General features: G+C 48.4%; 1 protein-coding gene across 1 annotated transcript in view; it reads right to left on the bottom strand.

Moving 5' to 3' along the window:
* Positions 1–1,227: 1,227 nt before the first annotated feature.
* The window catches only part of LOC308476825 (testican-2), a 30,156-nt gene continuing 18,144 nt past the window's right edge, over positions 1,228–13,239 (bottom strand). The window contains exons 6-9 of the mRNA XM_081004773.1: positions 11,445–11,663; positions 10,071–10,133; positions 8,851–8,988; positions 1,228–7,869 (exon numbers count right to left, since the gene is read on the bottom strand). Coding sequence (XP_080860899.1) covers positions 7,724–7,869; positions 8,851–8,988; positions 10,071–10,133; positions 11,445–11,663 — 566 coding nt within the window. The 3' untranslated portion in view covers positions 1,228–7,723. The remainder of the gene's footprint in view (positions 7,870–8,850; positions 8,989–10,070; positions 10,134–11,444; positions 11,664–13,239) is intronic.

Below are 13,239 nucleotides of genomic sequence, written 5' to 3'. Positions count from 1 at the left end.
CCCTGAGAAGCCAAAGAGTTAACTCTCTCTGCAGGTGGCTGTCCGTGCGAAGCCTCAGCAAACAGGCCTGTCACTGTTCAGGCCCTGGAAATGGGCCTAGAAATGCAGGCAGCTGAGGGGACAGCTGCAACTTGCGAAGTCTTGGCCTGGTGATAATGGGAAAGCAAGGAGAGAGAAAAATCCTCTGTGGCTTTGTTGGCTCGCGGCCTGCCAACGGCCGCCGCAGAGTGACAGTGAGCAATGTGCCCACACTGCAGCAGGAAGAGGCCTTTGGCGTTCTGCAGCGGCGACTCAACGCTTCGTTCCCATTTCGAGTTGGCATCGCTCCCTTTTTCCTTGTGGCTTTATGTGAGAGCAGAAAACCGAATCCTCGCCAGCAAGCCAGGACTGCTTATCTGGCAGAGCAAGGACAGCCTTTGTCGCCTCTTATTCTCTCGCAATCATTAGGACTGCCAGGAGCATTGGAGCTTTGCAGTGTGGATGGCAGAGATCTGCACAGTACTTGCTTCCGAATGCTACCATCGAGGTAGAGCAGATTCTCTACCAGGTGAATATTTTGTAACATAGGAATGCAGAACCTGTGGTCCAGCAGAGTTTAGTGGACGCCACCTCCCACCTGCACGGCCAGTTGCTGAGGATGAAGGGAGTTGTAGTCCACCCAGATCTGGAAACCTGTTGATTCCCCCAACCCTCCTGCAAGATGTGCTCTGGGGTGTGTTGGGAGATGCTTTGAAAAGCATTCCAGCCCAATGGGAAGATGGTCAAGGCTCAACAACTTTCAGGGTATCCTGGTTTTTACTTTTTGAAATACAGCAACTATAGTTTAGGCGCTTACTTGAGGCTGGCTCGGGCCTGCAATGGACGCGGCCTAAAGTTTTGGGTGTGCCATAAGAGCCACATTTGGTCCGTGGACCAGACCCTCACCATCTCTGCTCTAGGAGTTCCACATTTACCCATATGACTGCATACGCCCATTGAGCTGTTCTGCCCCTGCAAAGCAGTTCTGAGGCCGCCTCCCAGCTCAAATCACAGAAATGCCTTTCCTAAGCTAGCAGACGGCAAGAAGTGGGGATTCATCTTGGAAGTGCCACAGCCAGGTGGAGCCCAACAGGTGGGCATTTTTATGAGCAGACTTCTTCCCCAAGTGCGCATCAGCGCCCTTCCGTCTTCTCGAACTCTTCCCCGACCCCAATCCCCTCCCCAGTGCCATTACAAACCACAACGGAGTGATGTTTATAAATTTTTATTTTCTTTTTTTAAAAAATAAGGTTGTATTTCATTTCTTGTAATGGTGTACGTGTGTACTTGTTTCCTTAGGTTAAGTAAGTTAAGTTATTAGGCAGAGAACCGACAATGTGAAACAGTTTCCCAGGGAGCCGCCGGGAAAGCGATACAGGAGTGTCACAGCTGGGAGGGAGGGGAGAGGGCGCCCTAGGAACAGGAGGAGCCTGGGGGGGCAAGGTCTCGCCCAAGTTGAGCTCTTTAAAGTCCCAGAACGATTTCCGAGGAAGGAAGTGTTTAAACTCTCCCATTGGAACCAACTGGACAGCTTTTGCCAACATGGCACCCTCTGAATGTCCTGGACTCCCATCAGGCCCACGCAGGGTTTGATGGGAACTGTAGTCCAAAGTGGATATCCGGAGGGCACGAGACTAGCAAAGGCCGCAACAGGATTTCAATGGCTATGAACTTGGGCAGGCTTGCCCCCGCTGGTGTTCCAGCGCCCGCCATTTGCACACACATACGTTCTAACACTTTTTTTGTTGTTTCATTTTTAATCGTCTAGAATTACCGAGATACACTTGCAGCACTGAAATATACAAACTGAAATCAAAGCACTTGAACACGATGTTTAACGCTATAAAGTTCAGAAGTTATTATTGCACATAAGACTTAAATATGCTCTCAGGCTATAGGCGAGTTTGTTTCTCGATTCTGGTTTGTTAAGCGTAAAATGCTGTTGGTTTTTTTTTTCCCCTTTCAAAAAAAAAATTAACTCATTTTAACACTTTAAAAATACACATTCTTTCCATCAACACTGAGCTGAGATTCAATACAGAGAAGAGAGAAAGGTTTAATAGATTGGACTAGACAGAGCTACTTTAATTTGTTTGGTGTGGGGAGACTTGCGATAAATGTGTAGAAATGATCTATTTGAGATTTGGACACTAAGGGGAAGAAGAGGGGTGTGTTTGTGTACAGGGCAAATTTCAAAAGCAGCACACTTGTGAGCCTAACTCCCCCAGTAACTAACACAATTGTCTTGCTACAACATGAAGGGACATGTAGCAGACACACTACAGCCAATGTGGGTGAGTGTTTTGATCCACATCTCAGGGCTCATCTGGAACTTAATGGACTTGCAGGTTTCACTTGTTGGTGCAGACTGGGATGCACACCTCTGGCTGTTGCGCAGAATGAGTGCTGGATATGGACGTCACTTCCAACTGAACTCGCTTCTGAAGCGTGCTTAAGAGAAATGCAACCTTTGGCTGCCATCTTCAAGTCACATGCTCTACACGGCATTTGTGCATGAAAGCATCAGAACAGGAACACATCCCAATGGCCATTGGCCAACTTTTGAGGAGGTGGTTCAAGAACTGCAGTCTACTCTCCACATTTTAAAATGAATTGAAGTCACTTCTGAATACAAGAACCTTTGGATGAAATGGTTAGCTGCAGTCTTAGGAGTTTAATGCATTGCAAAGATTTCCTTCCCTTGGATGTTAATTCTTGTCAGCTGTACTCTGGAGGAGAAGAATGGTCCATTTCCTTCCCCTCCAGCTTCCAGAATCAATGAATATCAAGGGAAAATAATATTTGCACACATGAATACCAAGAGTTCTTCCAGATATATTCATTTGTCCTCTGATCATCGGCCAGTAAGGGGTTCCAATGGAAGGCAATTTCTTGCCCACCTGAGCAAGCGATTGCTTAGCTCTCCCAGAGAGGATCAGGGAAGCTTGATCCTCAAAGCTCAAAAGAATAGAAAGAGGACTTCACCAGCTCAAAACAGCAAGGATCAGGCCCGTGGGGCTGTTTCATACATTACACAAAGGCAAACCTGGGTTTGCTACTGAGGGCACGCTCGCCAGGTAGTCACTGCCAATCACAGTTCCTTGACAAGAGTACTCGGATGACACACAGATTCAAAACATGCTATGAATGCCATACTACAGTCGCTAGTGTCAGCATACACCTAAAAATGTGATCATCTTAGGGGCAAACCTAAAAATGTATGAAGGGAGACAAGCAACCAAGAAGAGGAGCACCTGCTATTAGGGAGACCCCTTTGGCCAATTTGTTGAAGCAACCAAAACATTACATACTTACGCTCTGAAGCAGGCTTGCTCTTTCTTATTTGCACAGGGCACATGCATGACAAAATAAATAAAATGGCGGCAATGCAGCCTGGTGTTTTCAGAAATCCGAATCTGGTTGATACTAACGGTATGATAAGAGGCTTCCTTGCTTGTCTTTTCTCACTCTCTGCCAGCACAGAGATTGCAAAACAGGTGAAGTTGTCAGAACTGCCTGATACACACAGCTCCAGCGCTGGCATGGCTGCTTGATATGGTGATGATATCCTAGCTGCTTCCCTCGGGGAAGAGACTCTTTCTTTTTTATTTCTTTTAAGTCGTCTCTGGTGTTGAATTCCCAGGCTGGCTAAGACAGTTCCTGCTCTTATTGAAAACAAACAGCATTGATGGGGCGAACGTGGTGTGGAAAGCAAAGCTGTGAAGAGGAAGAACTTGTGTGTGTGTGTGTGAGAGAGAGGGGGGGGGCATGCATGCGCCAAGTGTTGTTTCCTTATTTACAACATTCAGACTAGCTTGCAGGTTTGGAAAAAAAGAGTGAGATTTTGAAAAACTGGGATGATCTAACCAACCCCAGTGAAATCTAAGCCAAGTCAAGGGTTGCCAACTCCTTTCCCCAGCAGGACCCTGTCCTGAGATTCAAGCCTGCTCCAAAAGTAAGCCTCTTATCTGGAAAGACCTACCATGTAATCCCAGATATGTGAAAGAGGCCTATTTCAGATTACCCAGTAGGAAGGGGCATTGCACATGCTCAGAGGTTATTTGGACTAATCCACATACTCTTAAAGTTTAACCCTAGCAAAAAGGTTTGGGGAGCTGAGATTCGATTCACTAACTCGACACAAAGTCTTGCTCTCATGTCTTTGAACAGCTGCATGACAGGAGAAGCGCTACAGATAAAATAATCCCCACACTTCCAGTCATGGAGTCACAGTGATTGGGAAGTTTGCTCCTGCAGTATTTCTCTGTTCTCTGTTAGGAAAGGAGTTGGCAACCCAAGGAGACACAGGAAGTCTTTAATTCTGCACCCAAGTCCACTTGACAAGGTGAACCCTACAGGGGCGGCAAGAGTTTCTCCTATGGACGTCATTTGGGATGACGTATCTTCTGCTTCTGCTACCCTAGAAGTCAGAGAATGTGTCACGAGGTAATACGAATCAGCTAAAAATGCATTAAAACAAATGGGGTGTAAAATTAAGGCTGGAAGCAGAGAATAGGCAAAAGACATTATGTGTTCACCATAAGAAGAAAAAATGCTCTCCAATTACTTTTTAACTCCCCTTAAGAAAATGGAGAGGTTTCTCTTCCATTGGCGAATAAGTATGACTTTTGTCCCATGGGGAAGTTTTTCTTTCAAAACTGGGCAAAGCTAGACAATCTGGAGAGAGAAAATAGTTCTTAAAAAGAGAGTTGAAAGTGGCATGGTTGACTTATCGTTTTCCATGGCACTGACACTCATTCCTTTGTCTTCAGTCGATGCAATACATTTTTGAGAAGTTGGTTTTTGAGCAGTTCTTGACAGCCAAAACCTACGAAAACCTGCGATCAGACACAATGCTGGGAATGAGGATCAATCACGGGCCACCATTTGTCTGCCATTCTACCTTCAACCCTCTGGAAACAAAACAAAACCCTATCATCCGTCTCCAAGGCTGTCGTCAAAGGTGTCAAGGAGGACAAGCAATCATCAACCATAAGCCTTGTTATCAACACAGCAAGCACACACACACACACACACACACACACACACACACACACACACAATTGTTGTCCCCCCCCCCCCAAAGTTCTACAGTATTCAAGAGTGTCTGGTGTGGAAGGGCACCATCATTGCTGCTTCCCTGGATGGGGCAAACCAGGTTGGCGGGGAGAGGCGGGGGCTGTGCAAGGAATACAGGAAGAGCCAACATTGCTCCCCCTGGCATGTCTGCACAGACTTGGTCCTGCTGCCACCCCTGTGCCATCCATTAAAACACCCCATCCTGGTCACTCCTGTGTCCAAATAGATGGGCAATTCTTCCCCTTTGCATTAATTTTGGGGTGCTGCCCTGCCTAGTGAAGTTAGCAAAAATTTGTTTCCTGGATTCGAAAAATGTATTTACAGGTTATTTAAACGTGCACCACTGGGAAATTCAGTCCCAGACACACAGGCAGAAGGGGGGGGGGAGGCAACAACAGTGGAGGAGCCCTCAAAGAGGGGCTTTCCAGAAACCAAAGCTCAAGTAAGTCACTGGATAGTTGGTGCTGAGGTTGCAGGTTCAATCCCTATATGGGACAGATGCATATTCCTGCATTGCAGGGGGTTGGACCACATGATCCTCAGGGTCCCTTCCAACTCTACAATTCTGTGACTGTGTATTAACAAGATGCAAATGGATCTCTTAGCAGTAGAAAGGGACGGGGGGAGGGTACAAAAATGCAAAGTCTAAGGAGGAAGAGGAGGAATTTCCCAAAGCACATGGACTGAGAAGGCCACTCCCTCCCGGCAGTGACAAGTTCCAAGTCTCGGTCAGTCATAAGCTATTATTCTCTCTGCAGAAAAGTAGAGGAAATAGTGGAATAAAGGAGGGGTGTGAAGCGTGCGGGTGTGTATATAGACAGAGACAAATAGAGAGGGAAGAGCCTAGGCAAGAAGGAAGGTTAAGAGAGGTCGACACAGCAAGGCTTGTTTATTATCACAGCTGGGCTACACAAGTGTTCTCTGTTATGGTGCCACCGCAAGCATGTGGCTGGGCTCACTGGGAGGTTTAGCTCACGTTAAAAAAAATAAAAATCCCACAGTTATTCATAATCTTTTCGTGTGTGTATTTGAAGGATATGGAGCCGCACAGAAAGCCTAGATGGCTCTACCGGAAGCGCAGTTTTTGCGTAAGCTCTGGAATGCTCAATGTAATAAGCCAAGCTGGCCCTCCCCCATTCTCCACGCACGCACACACACAAACACCCACCATCTGCTCACACTGCGTGAGGGCACCCGTGGCTGCAACACCCATGCACTCGCAACACACTCACACACAGAATCTCACACCTGCAGGAACCCACGCCCACAAAGCAGTGGGTGCGTCCAAATGCAGCAGCAGTGGGACGACCGTCTCTTTCAAAGGAGAATTTAAAGTTTGCTGTGGTGCACCCTATCCAGGCGAAAAGCCTACAGTTCTCCTGACCTGGAAAAGAATGTAGAAAAGAGCATCTTTACCTAGAAACAAAGCAGCCAATAGCAACGCCACACTGCAACCCAAATCATTCGGAAGCAAACCTCCTGGGGTGGCTGTTTTGCTGTTGATGGATATGGACCCCCCTTTTTCATCATGGGAACTTTGTTCCTAGCTAGGGATGCCTTTTTGCCGTCGGTTACCCTAGCCTGCCCCACAAATTTGCATTCCACAATCAATAACGTTATTTATCCTTTTTTAAAAAAAATAAAAATCAGTGTTTCTCAGCCAATTGTGTGCCCAAATGCCTCTGTCACTCTGCCAGGGCACCGAGAGGCCAAATGGAAGCCCGTTATTCTACAGTGACCAGAGATAAAGTTGAGACAAGTTTGCAGTGCCCTTTCTTGGGATCCTCTAAATCAGCGGGAGCAATCCTGTGATCACCTGTCGGTTCTTAAATCAATACGAGGATGCCAAGCCTCCTGTGGGGAATTTTCCAGGGAGGTAGGATTTTGCAGGACCCTCTCGGTGTCTGAGAAGTCCATAATATGCTAGCCAAGTTTGGAACCAGCGCTGTGCTACCTGTCCCAGCCTGATATGGATCTAACATATGGTCAAAGGAAGAGAAAGGGGCTGCTCTTCATCCCTGACCTGTCAGCCCAAGTCCAGGTGATCACACCTCTTCCATTGCAACGAAGACCCAGGAATGCTTGGCAGAGCTCCTGGGCGCTTGCAGAGCATGTGCTTGAAAGCAATCTGGTGCGCCAGGGTGTACATAACTAACAATGTGTAAATTGTTGGAAGCTATTGCTAGGAACCATAACACGAGAGATGATGGGGCAGGTAAACATATTTGGGGGTCTGGCTACGAGCGGAAATGTGTGATAAGACAATTTAAACATTAAATTAAATTACATTTTTTTAAATATATTTATATATATAAAAAGACCGAACCTACAGTGCAGAATACTTTGCCCCCTTTCCCATTTTGCTTTGATACAGCTTTGATCTCTGCTAAGCTGGGGGGTGGGAAACAAGATAATCCCCACGGCCATGTAAGGAGAATGGACTCACCCAGGCAGGTGCATACACACACACACTCACACACGCACACACAACATGTTCTGCCATAGTTAGTTACATTCAACTGTGTTTCCTGATCATCTTGTTAAGCTGTTCCTCTCCTTCGGGTTTCGACGGCCGTCTCCCAGCCCTGCAGCCAGCATCCTGACCAAACTGTGCCCTCGGCGGCTTCTACCAGATGTAGCCTCCGTCGTCGGCCTCTCCCGCCTCGCCTTCCTCCTCCTCGGCCTCCTCGCCTGCTTCCTCAGTCTCTTTCTCTTCCTCGTCTTCCCACCCGACGCCACTCCCAAAGTCCCCAGAGAATCCAACGATATCATCTGCAACGACAAGAACAACAGCAGCAGCAGAAGCAGCAGCATTAGTAAGGAAACGGCGGTGTGGCACTTTGGTAACCGTGGATGGTGAACCCTCCCCCTCAGAAGGCATTCATTCACTTCTTCCATGGCGAGGAAACCTTTCCACTCAACTCTACAAGTGGGGCCAATAGGAGCGAGCCAGCAGGAAATCACACCGAGCAAGATGGAGTTAACTCTTTGTTGGCAAAAAAAACCCCAGGAGTGTCAGGCCTCGGGAGCACAGCAACTCGTCTCCAGTAAGTCTTGCCCCCTCCCTCCGCCCAGAAGCACTTGCTGAGACTGAAGGTTCCTACCTCCTCACTGCTGCCTAACTCCAGTGTCTGTGAAGTTAACTCTTTATTCGAAGAAACCAAAACAGTGCTGGCCTAGAGATCACAGCAACTCTTCCTAGTAGGTCTTCCCCAGTGAAGCAGTTGCGAGGTCCCCACCTTCCCACCGCTCTGTAAGGCTCCTCCCTCAATTCCTTCCCCGGCAGCCGAAGGCTCTGTTGTCTTGTCTCCCATTCCTCTGCTCTCTTCATTTCTCTGCATGTTCTGGGAGACCAGGGGGAGGGGAGCTGGTCGCAGCAAGAGGGGGAGACACTTGTGCCTCTTCACTAGCCAGTCTCCTCTCTGCCTCTTGGCCTCCCTCCTCTCCTGCTTCAGCTTCTGGACTCCTCTCTGCCACAGACTCTCCCAGCTCACTCAGTCCTGTTACCTCTTCAGCTTCCGACATCTCCTCTGCCCAGTCTTCTCCCTCTGACCGCTCATCGTGGTCCCACCACCATTCCCTGGGCTCTGAGCCTGCTTCTGGGTTCCACAGCTGGTTCTTTCCACCATCCCTCTGAATCCAACCAATCCATGACGGGCCACATTGGAGGCCCGCCTTGTCGTGTGCAACGTGTACGTTTTGTGCTCCAACCCGCCAACAGTTCTTCCCACCTTCCCTCTCCATTCTCCTTACCACAATCTGGATTCCCATGCATCCGCGTTCCTGTTAGTTCCATGCCAAGGTGGTCCACGCACCAACACTCCCCACTGCTTGCGTCACACTGCATCTTCCGATAGTACCCATCCTCATCGCAGCTGGGGATGAAGATCCCTGGGAAAGCAAAATCAGCAACAGGGCGTCAGTAGAGTTGGGATACAATGGTTGCAGCAGCAGGACTTCATTGCTGGGAAATGATTTTTAGGATTGCTGTGTTTTGAAGAACAAAAAAGAGGGACACATTTGCCGACTTCTGCTTTTAACTATGGATCGCCATGGCGAAAAGGAGGACTTGTCCTGGAAAAAGAGGACATATTGCAACCCTAGCAGCCCACAGCATCTTGTACAACTGGGAATTTAAAGGAAGATCATACACTTTGAATAAGAAAGGAGCTTAGACTGTAAGGGATAACTGGCCAGAGTACGGACTTTATATTTAATTGTGCTTAGAACCACCTTAAAAAATTAGCTTCTTCAGTTAAACAAAAAATGATCTGACCTCAGAGGTGCTTTCACACATAAACATATGCAGTGGAAAACGACAAGGGAAAATCTCCACACATCGATTATTTCCCTGACAAGAATTATGGTGTGCAAAAACCACTGACAAAAATCATAATGTGTAATAAGTGGATTGCCATATATGCACACGGCCAGAGCAATGCACCACTACAAACACCCCTGGCCTGGCCTGCGACAATGAGCTGTTGCACGATTATTGCTGAAATCTGCCCAGATTGGGGATTTGCTCGCACAAATGGCTCCAGCCATAAGGCTGCTTTGAGCATGTCCACCCACATGTATGAGCTGGACCAGGCATCCCCAAACTCGGCCCTCGAGCTGTTTTGGGACTACAACTCCCATCATCCCTAGCTAACAAGACCAGTGGTCAGGGATGATGGGAATTGTAGTCCCAAAACAGCCAGCAGGCCGAGTTTTGGGATGCCTGAGCTGGACCTTAGGGAAGAGCCGTTAGATCTGCCTAAATCTTCATTTCCATGACACCATCATCTAAAACAGGTGTGGATCCTCTGGCCCTCAGCTGTGGGGCAAGCAGAGATGGGGCTTGGGTGAAAGAAACCAGCACTGCCTGCTGAAGTGCCTTCCAAGCATCGACTATCAGCACGAGACATCCACAAGATCCCTTTCCCCTTCCCTCACCCATCCCCCAATAGCTCCCCAGTTCCACAACTCACCAGGTTTCTTTTTGGCTGCTTCCTGGATCTGTATCCTCTCCAGCTCCACAAGACAAGGAGGCTCTGAAACACCCAAAGCAAAACACACGTCCGTTCCAGGATTGCCAAAAACCAGCTCAAAACAATCTCAGCGGAGCCGTGTCAATAAATGACCCAGTAATCTCTGATACGAGGGCCTACCTTGCAGGACTGCTGGAAGAATAATTAACATAAAATATGCAAAGTGCTCTAAGCCCTTAAGAAAAACCACTTACATAAATATCAGTGTTTCATTTACTAACAGCAGTGGTCTAACTTGCAGGGCTGTTGCAAGGATTACTGAAGTGTGTGTGTGTGTGTGTGTGTGTGTGTGTATGCAAAGGGCTCTGAGTTCATAAGAAAAAGCACTACGTAAACGCTAAGCAAATATTCTCCCTCCTAAAAACTATTGGCAGCTCCCGGGGAGAAAATATAAGAGAGACCAGCTTCGCTGCAAGTCTGGGAAAAAGCATGCTGCTAGAGACTATCAAGGTGGGGTGATGTTTGGGGCTTCCCTTGGGGTCCAGAATTAATCTTGAAGGTACCTTATTTACAGGGATGTTTCTGAGTTTTATTAGTAGACTTAATGTTCAATTTTATGGTATATTTATTACTGAGATGCTGAGATGTTTTAGTTAACTTATTGTTAAATTCTGTTGCCACTTAGCCAGTTTTGCCACCACGAGCAAAATTTACAACGGAAAGGTGGCGTGCAAATAAAGGACGATGATCTTTAATCTAAGTGGGGCTGTTAACGAGTGCCTCTTTAAACAGCTTGAACTTAGTACTAAAGGTAAAGGGTAAAGGGACCCCTGACCATTAGGTCCAGTTGTGACTGACTCTGGGGTTGCGGCGCTCATCTCACTTTATTGGCCGAGGGAGCCGGTGTACAGCTTCCGGGTCATGTGGCCAGCATGACTAAGCCGCTTCTGGCGAACCAAAGCAGGGCACAGAAACGCAGTTTACCTTCCCGCAGGAGCGGTACCTATTTATCTATGTGCACTTTGACATGCTTTCGAACTGCTAGGTTGGCAGGAGCAGGGACTGAGCAACGGGAGCTCACCCCGTCGCGGGGATTCAAACCGCCGACCTTCTGATTGGCAAGTCCTAGGCTCTGTGGTTTAACCCACAGTCCCTGAACTTAGTATTATGCTATGGTAAAACACATCAGCCAAGAAGAGGCCTTTAGCTTAGTGCCATCAGTGAAAGATAGGGAGAAGCCCATTTGTCAGCGTGTGTGTGTATCTCTTTCAGCATCACTTACAACAGTTGGCACTATATAAAGAATGGCGGGATATGACTGACTGGAAGGAGTCAACACAAAAGACTCTTAGGAGAAACCTTGCAGCAACGCACTTTCTCGCCAGAAGCAGAAGCACCACTCTGCGGTGGAGACGCGGCCGTCCTTGTAGGTGTCGCAGGAGTTGAAGAAAGGCCGGATGCAGATCTCGTACTTGTCCAGGTTGATGGCTGCCAGCTCCGTCTGGTCCAGGAAAAGGTCGCCGTTGGTGTCCAGCTTGGAAAACATCCAGCCAATCGAGTCTTTGCAACTGGCCACAAGGCTCTTGTCCAGCACTGCAAGCAGAAGGGGTTTGAAAAAACAATAACAGCAGAGAGTGAGAAAGAAGAGTAAGGGGGAGCGAAGGTGCCTCTGCGCATATAGTTCTAACGAGGGCCGCTTGCGCCCGCAAGTGTGGGATTTGGGGGCAGAATTCATCATCCTGAGGCCCTCAGCTTCCATTGTTCCCTCTAAGAGTGAACTCAGGTGGTTTGGAGCCGAAATGGGGTTTCTGAGAGATGGGAGAAGCAGTGTGTGAAGGTGAACCTCAAGGTAAGAAGAAGTATAAAACTTAAAAAATACACCCCTAGGAGGCAAAACCACCCCAAAGGCAACCCAATGGAGACTGAGCATGCTCAGCAGCTGTGGAATGTTGAGTGTCAGCTGGTAAACAAAAAAACCCAAAGTGTGTGTCTGTGTGTGCAACGGAGTATCCTAAGGATAACACGTCTGTCTGCAACTCTGAACAGGAGCACTTGCACTGAGAGGTAGATCACCTGCAGTGATTTGTTGCAGGTTCTACTTGTTATTTTAAAGAAACCAAGCAAGCTGCTAGACCTTATGGCTACAAAGACAGGGGTGATTAAAAACGTGTAGGCGATGCTTAGGAGCTACACAAACGAGAAGCCGAGCAGAACACCCTGTGGCTGAGAGGCAGGTGCTCCTGGAGTGCCGTGCCGGTCCTCAGAGAAGCTGCATGTATTATGCAAATAGGCTTGATCTGCATAATTTATACCGATCACAGGGTTCCGTCTTCCTAGTTGCGGAATTTTTACTTATTTAAAAGCTCGTGCGTTGACACAAGCCTGTGCATACACACGGCCTCTAGTGGAAAGGCTGTCTGTCGATGCTGCTGCTCATCAGGATTCAAACGTCAGGCCTGCAGGCCTGAAATTCTGCACCGGAACCCCAAAATACCGCCATCGCAGTTCTGCTCGGCAAATACATGTTAAGCATGTATGGAGCAGAGGTGAACAACTGCAGGCCCACTGGCAAAATCTGGTCCTCTACAAGGTACCAGCTGCTACCCCTCTCCTTCCTGAAGCCAAGCTAGAGGCAGAAGATGCAAGGAGGACGTGGCACACAGGGCAGCAGAAGACAGTGGCAGCCCGCCTGAAAGGGTCATGGCTGCGGCGTCGGCCTGCCACGCTCGGCTCGCTTCTCAAAGTGGCCCTCTAGGAAAAGCAGCTGCTGTTGAAGGAGACGGGAGCCTTGCCATTTCCCCGCACGGCCTGCTTCACTTCCTATCTCCTACGTAGTTTGTGATGCTGCTGCCAGGCTGGTTCCAGATGGACTTCCTCGCCGCTGGAGGTGAGCCACGGCGGCTCACTGCTCTGCTTACGAAAGCCGAGGGATGGGAGTGGCAGAGCCAACAGTGGCACAAGGGCATCGCCCTCCCAACGCGGCAAGACTTCATGCAATGCATCAGGCCCGCCTGTGGGAGAAGCATGAGGCTTGGCGTTTTCTGTTCACTGACATTTAAACTAATGATCTTCCTCCTGACCGGTCGCACTTCACGTTCTGCGTGTGCTCTGGGACCAATCTGCCAACTCTGCTCAGGGGCTGGGGACTTGTTTAAAACAAACAAGTGCG

Source organism: Podarcis pityusensis, assembly GCF_964106645.2.
Source record: "Podarcis pityusensis genome assembly, chromosome: 5".
In the NCBI taxonomy this organism is placed as follows: Eukaryota; Metazoa; Chordata; class Lepidosauria; order Squamata; family Lacertidae; genus Podarcis; species Podarcis pityusensis.
This window is presented reverse-complemented; position numbering and strand designations above follow the sequence as displayed.